Source organism: Pinus tabuliformis, chromosome J (assembly GCF_031772625.1).
Source record: "Pinus tabuliformis cultivar Carrire ecotype Pingquan chromosome J, CPIR1, whole genome shotgun sequence".
Lineage (NCBI taxonomy): Eukaryota > Viridiplantae > Streptophyta > Pinopsida > Pinales > Pinaceae > Pinus > Pinus tabuliformis.
This window is the reverse complement of record NC_142295.1, coordinates 1,196,956,015-1,196,971,684: the sequence shown is the minus strand read 5'-3', so window position 1 is coordinate 1,196,971,684 and position 15,670 is coordinate 1,196,956,015. Positions and strand designations below refer to the sequence as shown.

General features: G+C 32.2%; 1 protein-coding gene across 1 annotated transcript; it reads left to right on the top strand.

Annotated features, from left to right (window-relative positions):
- The first annotated feature begins 4,032 nt into the window (after window positions 1-4,032).
- Window positions 4,033-5,376, top strand: LOC149231404 (carbon catabolite repressor protein 4 homolog 1-like). Its single transcript, XM_089381623.1, has one exon. The coding sequence runs from the start codon at window positions 4,033-4,035 to the stop codon at window positions 5,374-5,376; it is 1,344 nt and encodes a 447-aa protein (XP_089237749.1).
- Window positions 5,377-15,670: the final 10,294 nt, after the last annotated feature.

Genomic DNA, 15,670 nt, shown 5'->3' with positions numbered 1-15,670 from the left:
AGCTCTACTTGATTTTTTTAATCATATTACTATCCTCAATAATGGTGAAATGTATGACCTAGGAATAACATGAAAACCTCAATGCAGCACATCACTAAAGAATGATCAATACACATTATTGAAGTATAGTACTAATGAAATATATTAAGAGAGGAAAAAACACATCATCTCCTTGCTAGTACAAAACATCTAAAAGTTAGGTTAGTTAGAACATAAGCTAATACTGAACATCCCATTAGGGATCATAAAGCACAAGGAATTTTTTGTTTATAGGGAAGTATGTACTAATTTTACTGTGAGATATGATGAAGAGACTTGACCCCAATGGATAATATTATTGTGGAATATTTCTTTGTAATCTAAACTAACTTCTAGGATAATAAAACATATTAAATTTTTAAGTGAATAATTGTTTTCATGAAAATTATGAAAATTTCATAAGCTTTGAGAACATACTTCCTAGGCCATACTAAGAATGCACGAGTTTAATAAACATAGTGTTGAACATTGATCCTTAGTATTTGTGAGCAAAAAGTAGATATAAATTATGAAAATAAAAGTAACTCCTTATTAATTGAATACATTTCTAGTAACCCACCACATATTCTTGTACTAGCCATTTGTTCTACTTTATGGTGAGAAAATGAATTTGGGGATTCAAATTGTAGGCATATATTGGTAAGTGCTACCTAATATCATTATGCTAAAATCCTCTCATATAGTATATTAAACAGAAAATTCCCCATAGATGCAAAGCCCAAAATGGATGATTAAATAACTAGAGTATAATCACAATACAAGATTACACCTAGAAATCCTTTGTTAAAAAATCTTCTTCCAATGGAAATAGTATATATATATATATATGTTCTTCTTATAGCTATTTTTTCTAATTTTTTTCATTGAATGGAATGAATAATACCACTAATGTGTAATTACAATATTGTAAATTCATATCTTTATGAATTCTATCTTGATTTACATTGCTTACTAAAGGGTGACTAAGGTTTATAGTTGTCAGTTATGAAAGTTTTTTTTTTTACCTTTCATTCAATTTTTAGATGGTTGAGGAAAGAGTTAGCACAAATTTTTGCACTACCAATTGGTACTATAATTTGTATTTCATATCACTATTAAAATTGATGATTACAAAAATATTAAACATAACAAATTTCAAGGTTGAAGTGGAATTTTTAAATTTCCATTAAAAATTATTTCAAAGAAGTTTCAGCAGCAATAATAAACATGCTGTTACCATAAATTAAAATTACAAAAATTTATGTTTTATTCTTTATTATTATTACTTTTTTTTTACCATAAATTAAAATTACAAAAAATTACGATTTATTCTTTATTACTATTACATTTTTGTACATTAGACTTTGGAAGTGAACTTTGATGTAGGTGGCATATCTCTTTCATCCTAAGCTAAAACAATACCTCTCTCTTCTAAATCCAAAGACAATAACGAGACCTCTCTCTCCTCAGTGCAAAGACAATAATTAGATAGAAAAATGTTGTTGTTTGAGAATTAGATGCTTAAATGTAAATAAAATAATTCCTCATTTATTATGACATATTAGGTGCATTTAACAGAGAATGACATATGCTTATCAAATTGGAAAACCCAAAAATTGTCAATAACCTTAAGTATAAATTGAGCATGATTTTTGACTAAAATTACTTATGACACCTACTAGATTAGAAAGCGTTATTGTTAAAATTCACCTTTTAAGAATCTAATAATAAATTTTGAATGAAGTACACATACTTTGAAGCCAAGGGTTGCCTATTATATAGGGGTTGAAATATATAATTGTGACTACTACAATTAAATAAAGTGAGGAATTCGGTAAAACCCTTATTATCTCCGGATATTACTTTATTAATCCAAAAAATAGTAATATAATTTGTTTTAAAGCCAATTTCCTTGACTACTTCTGGAATTCAAGCAATTGTGTCAAATCAAGTAATAGCTGGATCAAATGCAAAAGTCCAACATGGTTATCATTAAGAAATTATTCCACCCCCCTTAACTCAATAAATGCACTAGACATTGAATCAATTTGAAGTTTTAAAAACCTAACTACATCAAGAAAAGTTAAACGATTTTCAATTGTTAATTCTGTTTTCATTAGAAATACAAAATCACCTCCATTACATCAAATGTCCAACATGGTTATCACTAAGAAATTATTCCACCGCACCTAACTCACTAAATGGATGAGACATTGAATCAGTTTGAAGTTTTCAAAACCTAAATACATCAAGAAAAGTTAAACCGTTTTCAATTGTTAATTCCGTTTCATTAGAAATACAAAATCACCTCCATTACATCGAGCAACTGTAAAAATCCAACATGGTTATCACAAAGAAACTATTCCATGACACTTAATTCAATAAATGCACTAGACATTGAATCAATGTGAAGTTTTCAAAACCTAAATACATCTAGAAAAGTTAAACCATTTTCAATTGTTAATTATGTTTTCATTATATATACAAAACCACCTCCATTACCACCTGGATTAAGTAATTTAATGGCAATTTTATTCCAAAAATATCATAGTTTCCAAAGAACCAACCTAAATTTTTTTGGGAATCTTTTACGTGGCGCATTTATCTTTTACCTCACATATCCAGTTCAAAAATTTAATGTTCAGAGGTTTGGGTAATGAATATGAATGTAGTCAACATTCCATCCATAGTGAAAGAAATATTACTTTTTTCTACAACAACAAAAAAATAGTATTATCTTTTGTTCCATCATCAACAAATATTGCATGATGCTTCCATTTTATGGTTTTATGACCAACAAGTCAAACTTACCATAAAGAAATATTATGTTTTTCTACAACAAAAAAAGGAGTATTATTTTTTGTTCCATCATCAACAAATATTGCATGATGCTTCCATTTTCTAGTTTTATGACCAACAAGTCAAACTTAAGATAGGAGGCATAAAGTCCATGAACTGAGATTAACTGAGATTTAGTTTACTTTCGAAAATATATTTACCATTTGTATTTTCAAGAAGCAACAATCATTTTATATATTGAAGAATAATCAATGGACAACAATCATTCATATATTGAAGAATAATCAATGGACGAGGGTGTTTAGTGTTTTGAAAGAAAGATTTTCTTATACCTTGATGATTTTAGCTTTGAACTTTTGAATATAAATTGCATTAATTATTTTTAATGAGATTCAGTCTATTGTTATTTTTGATAATATCACGGCCCCTTAGTGTTAGAATAAGAATGTTAATTGTCTTTGCTGTATTGACTTCAATCATTGGCTTCATGTCTGTACAAACACAAACTTAAGAGGGTCAAAGCTATCTGTGCAACATGTAATGTATTGTCCTTTGGTGGATCTCATTCACCTCAAGGGAAACTATGTTGTACAATGACCTCACTTTATATAAAAAATACAAAAAATACTTAGAAAATTTAGAAAAAAAAAGAAGTAAACATACTCTAATTTTGTAGAAAAGTAAATGGGAAACAGTAAACCTACCTTATTTACAGAAAATAATAGAAAGTAGAGGTACTTTATTCGAAGAAAAAAAAGTAAAGAATAACAAATAACCCTATTCTAATTGTAGGAGAGGAAAAGAAACAAGTAAAGCTAGTTTAATTGCATGAACGTAGACAAAATCATCATTTGTTTATTCCAGTTGCCAAAATACGAGTAAGATTGCCAACTTCGTTTCAAAAATATGTTTTTTTTTTTTTAATATTTCAGTCTTTCCGAAATTATCCAAATGCCGACGTTTTAACCGAGCTCGAAGTTCAATAGTTTTTTTGGTTTAACATACAACATATTTAAGCTATATATACAAAAAGCTTATGGAGCACTAATCCATCTCTTCTGTTCATTGAGGAGCGGGTAAAATCACGGATCCATATCTTCCGTTTATACAGCAGAGCATCGATCTTAACCCAAAAAAGAAAATTTGACTGGTACGGCTTATTAAAAAGTTGAGAAGCTCGTTTGAAAGGGGTAACAACGCTAAAGCTGGTAGAACATGGGAGGAGAAGTTGTTGTTATCGAAGGGGAATTACAGTTACTGGCAAAAATGAAATTGAAAAGGGTTTCCATAGAACCTATTGTTGATATAACGCTGAGTGTAAAAGATGTGGTAGACGGTCATTTCAGGGATGACGATGAGGATTTAAGGAGGCAGAGATGGTATTGCGTCCATAGTGTTGGTGAATGCATTTCTCCAAACAACACTCATATGTTGTTGTCTGCCTCCGAGTCTTATAAACCCAACACGCAGGACGTAGGCAAGGTATTACTTCTAGAAGTTGAAGGAAAGGGGTTTTTCGTTACTGAGCCAGTTATTCCATTTCCCCACCCCGTTCCTAGGCGAATGATTCAACTTTACAACGACAGGTATGATAGAAGTTTGAGGGGTCCATCATTCAGAGTTGTGACATACAACATTCTGGCGGACGTGTATGCTACTTCAGAGCAGTTCCCCAACTGTCCTCCATTCGCGCTCAGATGGGAAAATCGCAGACAAAACTTGTTGAAGGAAATATTAGAGTGCGACCCTGACATCATTTGCCTCCAGGAGGTACAACAGAACCATTTTTCTGATTTTTTCCATCCAGAATTGGCCAAATTAGGATATGAAGGGATGTTTAAGCGAAAGCAGAGAGAAGGCAACATTCCGACTGTTGATGGTTGTGCAACGTTTTATAAACTGAATCAATTTGACTTGATAACTTTGTGTTCGATTAATTTGAGATATGAAGACAACATTGCCCTGCATGTCATCCTTTCCATAAAAGAAACTAGTGAACGTCTGTGCATAACCAATACCCACATCCATGCAAATAATAAAAACAGCGATGTAAAGCTATGGCAGGTCTACTGCTTGCTCAAAGATTTGGAGAAGTTTGTCCACGATATTCCTGTTGTACTATGTGGGGACTTCAATTCTTTGTCCGGAAGCGCTCCCCACTCACTTCTTACCAAAGGCTATGTGGATCCCTTACATGAAGAAATTTCGGATTATGATCCATCCATTAAACTCATGTTTCGTCATAGAATACCTTTAGCAAGTGCTTATTTTAAGTATTCCCGATGCAATCTTCCCCTACAAGACGCGTTGAAGAAAATGGATGGTAAAACGGGGGAGCCGCGTTTCACTACCTTCATTGAGAATAGCCGAGGGAAATTTCAGGGAACGTTAGATTACATTTTCTACCATGCCACGAAGTTGAAGTTGGTGTCGTTACTGGAGTTAATTGACGAGGAGGACGTGAAGTACCGTGCACTTCCTTCGGTTAATCATTCTTCCAATCATATCCCAATTGCAGCCGAGTTTAGTTATATCTCCACATCGAAACCAGCAGCATAAGGAAATATGCAACTGAAGAGTTATGGCCAAAGCCACCGATACCAATAGAAAACTGAGGAAGCGAAATGTTCCTAGCTATTGGTTCTTAGTGGCTGTAAAATTGTGGAGTAATTTCTGTTTTTAAATCGCTGAGATGAGATAGAATCAATCATCGATTAATTTTGATTTTTAATTGATGTGATTATTTAAAATCATGTTATTCTCTCAGTGTGATTATTCTCTTTGATTTAGAAATTTGATTATTGTAAACATGTTATCCTAACTCAATTTTATAAAAAAATGATTTTTTTTGTTTTTTGTTTTTACCTTATCATCCTCTCATCTTTATTCAAGTACCAATTTCAAATCCCCTGATCTATAAACCCAACACCTCTATCTCTAGAGTATAGACAAGGCCTTCAAAGAAATATATGTTAATGGTTCAATAAAATGTTTAAAGCTAGAAATTTATTCATAGATTTTCATTAACATAAAGAGCACAATATTATGATGCACTCTTATGCCTGGTGTCTTATAAAATATAATCATCTAAAATCATTGTGTAGAGTAGGAGAACTTTACAGTATAAAATGGTATTTTTGCTAAAATAAAAGTAAAAAAAAATGAAAGCCCTAAATCTATAGATAGGTGAGAAATGCTAAAGCTCGGACTAAATGCACTTGTCTTTGTCTAGTTTGTCTTCTTGTGAATTGATAATGGAAAGAATTTGTAAAACAACTTATCCCGTTATCTCTCATAATATAGTTTCAAATTTTGAAATAATTTTGATAATCTCAAATTTTGGAATATTTGAATAATAAAAAAGCAAATCAATTGTATAACTTTATTTTTATAATATTTTTCTATTCATAATCCTATATAATTCCTAATTTATTTTTCCCCTTCGTACTCCTAACTCATAAAAGCAACATGCTCCTAAATTTTAAATGAAAACACTAAAACATTGCTCCTAAATTTTAAATGAAAACACTGAAACATTGCTTCAAATCACCTTAGGAATTTCTTTGTTGTGTTGTTGGTAAGTAGCTATATTAGCACTCCTCAGTGGTTTTGAGAGGCTTCCCTTTCCCTCCTCGATTTAAGTTATTAGAATCATTTGTTGCGTGATTGTATCCTTTTTTGTTTATATTAATATGATTTCAATTTTTTCTTTTTTAACCATGTTTAAAACTTAACAAAGATTAATTTGATTTTAGATCATATTAAAAAATTATTTCTTAATGTGTTTGTAAGTAGTTGGATTAACTGAATTAAGTTCTAATTTAATAAGAAACAACTTATAAACATCTAAATCGTTAAAATTATTTTATAATGAATTTAGTAAAAAACAACTTAAACATCTAAATCATTACAATTATTTTATAATAACATTATTTTTTGATATTTTATCCCCAATCAATTACGCTTTAAAAAATTGAACTCCCATAACTTGAGAGAATCCCTTACCCGAGGAAATTTTGGATTAGTTTCCTCATTCAATACCTTAAGAAAACACTTATCTTTCCTATCCCTGATGTAATGTTCCCATAGAAGACCTGTTGAAGAAAATTGTTGGTCAAACAGGGGAGCCACGTTTCACTACATTAGTCAGAAATCGTGGAGGCAATTTTTAGGTGATGTTGGATTACATGTTCTACAGTGCCACGAAGTTGAAGGCAGTGTATTTACTAGAGATTATTGATGAGGAGGAGGTGAAGGACCGTGCACTTCGTTCGTTAATCATTCTTCCAATCACATCCCAATTGTAGCCATGTATCATTCTTCCAATCACATCCCAATTGTAGCCATGTTTAGTTACACCCCCGCATGAAAACCTGCAATGAAAGGAAATATGCATCTCAAGGTTTATGACCATAACTTTAGATAGAAAAATGAAGAACCTTGTTAAATGAATGAAAAGGAAATATGCATCTCAAGCGTTATGACCATAACTTTAGATAGAAAAATGAAGAACCTTATTAAATGAAATGTTCCTTGTTGTTGTTTGATAGTCACGGTAAAATTGTGTGGTAATTTATGTTAATTTTTTCTTTACTAAAAATTAGATAGACACAAAGAATTGTGCATTTTTTCTTTTTTATTTCTCCTATTATGTTGTTAGTTAAATGGATATTATCACTAGAACTAAATTATGTATGACTAAAATTAAATTGTATCTTTCTACAATTAAGTGAACTTTCTATAATCCTATATTTTTAAGACAATGATTCCTTTTTTTCTTAGAAAGTGTGCAATGACTCTCCCTAGGTAGCATTCCACTCCACTCATATGTAGGCATTTTAGTTTACCTTTGTGCATGTGATACAAAGTTATATATATATATATATATAATTGTGCTAAACCACAATGTTGATATCGTTATGATCTATAAGCATTGGACCAAGTGTGGTCATTGTCACGGTAGTTGTGTGGGATGTGAAGTCGGCTAGAGGGGAGATTTGGTTAGTGGAAAAATTAATTCTTGGTGGTTATGAGCATCTTATCTCCATTGTGTGCGTTCTCATTGTCATGGTAGTTGTGTGGGATTTGAAATTGGCTAGAGGAGAGATTTGGCGAGTAGAAGAATTAATTGTTGTTCGTTATGAGCATATTATCTCCATTGTGTGTGTGGTCATTGTCATTGTCGTGGTAGTTGTGTGGGATGTGAGAATGGCTAGAGGGGAGATTCGCTTAGTGGGAAAATTAATTCTTGCTGGTTTTGAGCATCTTATCTCCATCGTGTGCTTCGTGATAGACTTAGTTTCATAAACTACAAAAGTAAATATGTTGGAATGATTTCTTTCTCTAAATCTCCCTGAGAAGAAAGTGTATGTACCCATTCCTAAGTGCTTAATTGTAAATACAGGGCCTTTGTTTTTTAAGAAAATGTGAAAAGTGATGTGAAAAAAATATATGAATAAATAATATAAGGAAAAAAAGGCACATATATATAAATATACCTAGAAATAATTGAATGTTGTAAATAAATATTAATATATACATCTGTGAAACAATAAACAAAGTAGAATATTGTAAGACTCTTAGATGAGTTATAGCCAAATATTGGGAACCACCTAAATTTGAAAAAAAAAACATTACCCCTATTTACCATTACAGGGTTTCAAGATACCTTTCATATTGACAAAATGTTCTCTTTCTTGTATATAAGGTAATGTTTCATGATAATAACAAAAGTAAGAAATTCTAATCAGCCACTCCAGGGGCTTGATAAATTGAATTAAATCTCAGCATTGAAAAATTGTTGTTTTCCTGAAATTATATAATAGAAGATACAAGTACAAAATACCAGGGAAGTTATAAATGATGTAGGCTTGACAGTTTCTTATGGAATGGTGCACTCAGGCCATGACCTTTAACGACATATAGGTTAGGTGTGTAATATACAAAACCATTTACTTTCATTAAAAAAGAAACTATACGGTTTGTTTTCAAGGAAATATGTAACAACCCTGGTGAAAATTCCATGTAAAAATATAGAAATATCACAGGTAATGGGACATGCATTCTAAGTTGTAAAAATATATTAAAGAGGAAAAAAAGTATTTTGGCGCATTTATTTATGAAGCTAATGGAAATTAGGAGAAAAAGGAGGTGAAAGGTCACAAGTTGTATGTGAGGAGGAAAATGAAGGAAAATAATGGAAATTAGGAGACAAAGGAGGTGAAAGGTCACACGTTGCATGTGAGGAGGAAAATAATGGAAAATAGGAGAAAAAGTAGCTGAAAGGTCACAGGTTGCATGTGAGGAGGAAAATGAAGGAAAATAATGGAAATTAGGAGAAAAATGAGATGAAAGGTCACAGGTTGCATGAGAGGAGGAAAATGAACAAAAATAATGGAAAATGAAGAAAATAGAGGCCTCATACATAAAAAGGCTTCTAAGGATCAGTTAGAAAGTATCGCCAAGCTAACTAATCAGGATGTATGTCCCAAAAAAAGTAGCTAAAGGTAAGGCACCAAAGATGCTGACTAGCATTCGGTCACGGAGAACATGTCAAAAACACCCCCTCTTCTCCTGGGAACGGTGGACGAGAGAGACAACCAACCCTTTCAATTCAGTGCCCGACCAGAACCATCTGTTTAGGCTATCCTTAGTGTGTCTGCTGGTTAGATTGCTTTGGCAGTTTTGGATCTATCTCATACTCTTGGAAACTTAGAGTTTTCTTGGAGCACTCTTGGAGGGTGTGGCGTACTTGGATTCTTGGAGCAAGAAGGAAAAGGAAGAGTGGGAAAGTGCAATAAGGCATCGACATCAGATTTTCTTGGACGTACCAAGTTTCATGTATGATTTCTTCACTAGTTTTGGGCATGCATGGCTTATGCATGTGGTTTCTTGATTGTGATCTGTGACTGGCATGGAGGATTTCCTGGATCGAAAGTGGATTTCCTAGCCTTGCAATTTTCTGGATGGTGATTGTCGATATACTTTCGTTGTTTTGATTCTTTTGGTTCTCATGTTTCCTTGGCTTGGGTTGAGTTATTAGTCCTATAAGCCTTGGTTGAACAAACGATGTGGAAGCCCTGTAACAGCTTCGGTTGAGTTACTAGTCCTAGAGGCCCTGGTTGGAAAAATGCTGTGGAAGCCCTTGGTGGCTTGAGTTAATAGTCCTAGAATTCTTGGTTGGACAAACACTTTGGAAGCCCTGTATAAGTTGTGGGTTGAGTTACTAGTTTTGGAAGACTTGGTTGGACAAATGCTCTCGAAGCCCTGGAAGGCTTGGATGGAGACCAATCTGATGATGGTTTTTCTTGGTGATGTCTTGTTAGGGTCCTATAATTTTTATAGGATCATTTGATTATAGCTGATCAATATTATGTTTGAAATGTTGTAAATAATATTCCATGTTGTAAATTATTTCCAAAAAAATGTCAAAACCTTAAGAAAAATAAAGAAATATGCTTGCAAGTCAAAATGCATCATTAGAGCATAATTAAGCATGATTAGATTAAATTAATCACATCATTTAAATGTGATTAAATACATTTTAATAAGGCATTAGTACTATAGCATTTGTTTTAGTGTAGAGTTGAAAACGACAAATGGAGATTTGCTGTATGTGGTTAAATAACTCACATATTCCTAGCTTCCAATCACATCACCTTTTTCATCAGATGGATCCATCGTATTTTCAGACCCCTCCTCCTGTTATGATTCTCTTTAACAGTGTGGGGGGTGGGGGGGAGGGGGTACGAAAACTAGTTTTCCCGCCACTACGTGTCTTCCCCTCATGATTTCGGACCCCCCGTTTAATACCACTAATAGCTTCGACGCCCATCCAAAAGCGGTTTCCACCGTTCCTGCCGTAACCCGCCTTCCCGCTAATGTCACCCACCACTTCCACTAAATCTCCATTCCCTTTCCGCCATGTATCCATTCTGCATATCACCTCCCACAAACACTTAACCTCGCTGTCACTCTCGCACCACTCACTGCGTGCCAGTTGGACTATTTTCCCCACTCACCTCCACGTCAATTCTCAACATCACCCTTGTGGACTCCAGTTCATCTCCACCAACCATGTGCCTCCACATCATCCCCCACCTCCATGTCACATGTTTGTTTCATGGTCAGTTAAATTATGTTTTCTCCTATGAAGCAGAATAATTTGAAACATGGTTTAGAAACCGCTGAGAATGAATTTTAAAAAATTAAAAGAGGTTTCTTATGATAAGATCCTCGTTTACCAAAACCTCTCTCATGTTTCTAAAATATGGTACAGTTTTGGAAATTCGGATGAATCTTTGCAAGCATATTTTCTTGGATTTTCCTGTTTTTAGCGAGTGTTTCCAAATGCAGTTTCTGAGCAGGTGGAAATGAATTTTAAAATACGAAAAGTGGTTTTTGCTTCCAACATCATCATTTACAAAAAGCTCTCTCACTTTTTAACATATCTTATGGTTTGGAATATACAAACGGATTACAGGATCCCATTGTTAAAAATTTCGGGAGAAAAAACCTCAAAGACAATTAGTAAATTGGATTCCACCTCGTCAAATAAGAGTTTTTATCAAATTCTAATTGCTCTTCTTTGTTACCAACAATCCACAAAGATGGTGCCAAGTAGATTCATTAGCTTTGAATGCCCTCTATTTCAATTCTCTTTGTGTAAATACAGTTTGAGATATTTGTAACAAATCTTGATTGAACTAACATATATGTGTTGACGCAGTTGGTAGGTACTTGAGTGTAGTAGGTGATAGTTGTAGAATTATGTTTAATGACAATGAGTTGACTATGGATTATGACATGATTGTTTGTAAAAGTTGATTTCAAATTCATAGTTATGATTGTCTTGATATTTGGAACATGTGTTTGACATGTGTGAGCAGTTGCAGGAAACATGGTTGGTATTAGCGTGATGAGGTAATAGTTTATGTGTTTATATAACTAACAGTTGGGTGATGTGACAGTTTATAGCAAGACTCAGTTGCAACAGGGTAAAGGTAAAAGAAAAGAATCGGGTAAGAATTCGTTTGGCTATGTTCGGAAACGCTAATTCCTAATGAACGAGTGCTTTACATATAGGAAGTCTTGTTAACCTTGATTTTGTTTGATGTTATGTGGATACCTGCTAGATTCGTGAACATGTAATTGATAGGTATATTAGCTAGTATCTAGTTACAAATGGATTTGTCAAGATAATTGGAGTCCCTTGAGAGATGGAATGGATGTGTTCAGTTGCAAGGTAACATGCTTGGCACAACAAGCTGAGGTATCTGGTGTATTTTTATGTTTCTGATTGCACTAAAAGTAATGTGTTAATGGCAGTATGATGTAGGGGATTGCATCGAAAAGCAAATTTCCATGAAATATTAAAGAAGATTGAGGTTGAGCTTGCCTTAGGGGCCATGGGGATTGAGTCATGGTGTTTGTTTTTAGTCTTGTGAATTTTGTCTTTTATTGTTTTATCGCGGTTGATTTGCAATTTTGTTGTGTCTAGTGGATGATCATGCCACTTTTTTCGAATTCGTGTTGTTATTGGTTTTCTTCTTGTTTGTTTCTTGTCTTGCCTTTTATGTTTTGAGCCTTGGGAATTGTTTGGGGAAAGAGGAAACTTAATGGAGCTCGAGGAGAGATGTGTTGTACTCGAAAGTTATTGTAAGATTTAGATGAAGCTGGGTGCATGAGTAAGCACAACCGAAGGTAAGATTATGACAGTCGATTGGACTGGCCGGGTCCATTGTGGTAAATGGATGTTGGAAGTATAGAAATGATAAAGGTAATAAGAAAAGGTAATGTAAATGGATTTCATACCTTATTATTTATAGGGGTGATTTCATCCTTAAATTTCATAATATGACGTGTTATACTTGTTTCTTACAAAATTCAAGCTCTACTTGATTTTTTTAATCATATTACTATCCTCAATAATGGTGAAATGTATGACCTAGGAATAACATGAAAACCTCAATGCAGCACATCACTAAAGAATGATCAATACACATTATTGAAGTATAGTACTAATGAAATATATTAAGAGAGGAAAAAACACATCATCTCCTTGCTAGTACAAAACATCTAAAAGTTAGGTTAGTTAGAACATAAGCTAATACTGAACATCCCATTAGGGATCATAAAGCACAAGGAATTTTTTGTTTATAGGGAAGTATGTACTAATTTTACTGTGAGATATGATGAAGAGACTTGACCCCAATGGATAATATTATTGTGGAATATTTCTTTGTAATCTAAACTAACTTCTAGGATAATAAAACATATTAAATTTTTAAGTGAATAATTGTTTTCATGAAAATTATGAAAATTTCATAAGCTTTGAGAACATACTTCCTAGGCCATACTAAGAATGCACGAGTTTAATAAACATAGTGTTGAACATTGATCCTTAGTATTTGTGAGCAAAAAGTAGATATAAATTATGAAAATAAAAGTAACTCCTTATTAATTGAATACATTTCTAGTAACCCACCACATATTCTTGTACTAGCCATTTGTTCTACTTTATGGTGAGAAAATGAATTTGGGGATTCAAATTGTAGGCATATATTGGTAAGTGCTACCTAATATCATTATGCTAAAATCCTCTCATATAGTATATTAAACAGAAAATTCCCCATAGATGCAAAGCCCAAAATGGATGATTAAATAACTAGAGTATAATCACAATACAAGATTACACCTAGAAATCCTTTGTTAAAAAATCTTCTTCCAATGGAAATAGTATATATATATATATATGTTCTTCTTATAGCTATTTTTTCTAATTTTTTTCATTGAATGGAATGAATAATACCACTAATGTGTAATTACAATATTGTAAATTCATATCTTTATGAATTCTATCTTGATTTACATTGCTTACTAAAGGGTGACTAAGGTTTATAGTTGTCAGTTATGAAAGTTTTTTTTTTTACCTTTCATTCAATTTTTAGATGGTTGAGGAAAGAGTTAGCACAAATTTTTGCACTACCAATTGGTACTATAATTTGTATTTCATATCACTATTAAAATTGATGATTACAAAAATATTAAACATAACAAATTTCAAGGTTGAAGTGGAATTTTTAAATTTCCATTAAAAATTATTTCAAAGAAGTTTCAGCAGCAATAATAAACATGCTGTTACCATAAATTAAAATTACAAAAATTTATGTTTTATTCTTTATTATTATTACTTTTTTTTTACCATAAATTAAAATTACAAAAAATTACGATTTATTCTTTATTACTATTACATTTTTGTACATTAGACTTTGGAAGTGAACTTTGATGTAGGTGGCATATCTCTTTCATCCTAAGCTAAAACAATACCTCTCTCTTCTAAATCCAAAGACAATAACGAGACCTCTCTCTCCTCAGTGCAAAGACAATAATTAGATAGAAAAATGTTGTTGTTTGAGAATTAGATGCTTAAATGTAAATAAAATAATTCCTCATTTATTATGACATATTAGGTGCATTTAACAGAGAATGACATATGCTTATCAAATTGGAAAACCCAAAAATTGTCAATAACCTTAAGTATAAATTGAGCATGATTTTTGACTAAAATTACTTATGACACCTACTAGATTAGAAAGCGTTATTGTTAAAATTCACCTTTTAAGAATCTAATAATAAATTTTGAATGAAGTACACATACTTTGAAGCCAAGGGTTGCCTATTATATAGGGGTTGAAATATATAATTGTGACTACTACAATTAAATAAAGTGAGGAATTCGGTAAAACCCTTATTATCTCCGGATATTACTTTATTAATCCAAAAAATAGTAATATAATTTGTTTTAAAGCCAATTTCCTTGACTACTTCTGGAATTCAAGCAATTGTGTCAAATCAAGTAATAGCTGGATCAAATGCAAAAGTCCAACATGGTTATCATTAAGAAATTATTCCACCCCCCTTAACTCAATAAATGCACTAGACATTGAATCAATTTGAAGTTTTAAAAACCTAACTACATCAAGAAAAGTTAAACGATTTTCAATTGTTAATTCTGTTTTCATTAGAAATACAAAATCACCTCCATTACATCAAATGTCCAACATGGTTATCACTAAGAAATTATTCCACCGCACCTAACTCACTAAATGGATGAGACATTGAATCAGTTTGAAGTTTTCAAAACCTAAATACATCAAGAAAAGTTAAACCGTTTTCAATTGTTAATTCCGTTTCATTAGAAATACAAAATCACCTCCATTACATCGAGCAACTGTAAAAATCCAACATGGTTATCACAAAGAAACTATTCCATGACACTTAATTCAATAAATGCACTAGACATTGAATCAATGTGAAGTTTTCAAAACCTAAATACATCTAGAAAAGTTAAACCATTTTCAATTGTTAATTATGTTTTCATTATATATACAAAACCACCTCCATTACCACCTGGATTAAGTAATTTAATGGCAATTTTATTCCAAAAATATCATAGTTTCCAAAGAACCAACCTAAATTTTTTTGGGAATCTTTTACGTGGCGCATTTATCTTTTACCTCACATATCCAGTTCAAAAATTTAATGTTCAGAGGTTTGGGTAATGAATATGAATGTAGTCAACATTCCATCCATAGTGAAAGAAATATTACTTTTTTCTACAACAACAAAAAAATAGTATTATCTTTTGTTCCATCATCAACAAATATTGCATGATGCTTCCATTTTATGGTTTTATGACCAACAAGTCAAACTTACCATAAAGAAATATTATGTTTTTCTACAACAAAAAAAGGAGTATTATTTTTTGTTCCATCATCAACAAATATTGCATGATGCTTCCATTTTCTAGTTTTATGACCAACAAGTCAAACTTAAGATAGGAGGCATAAAG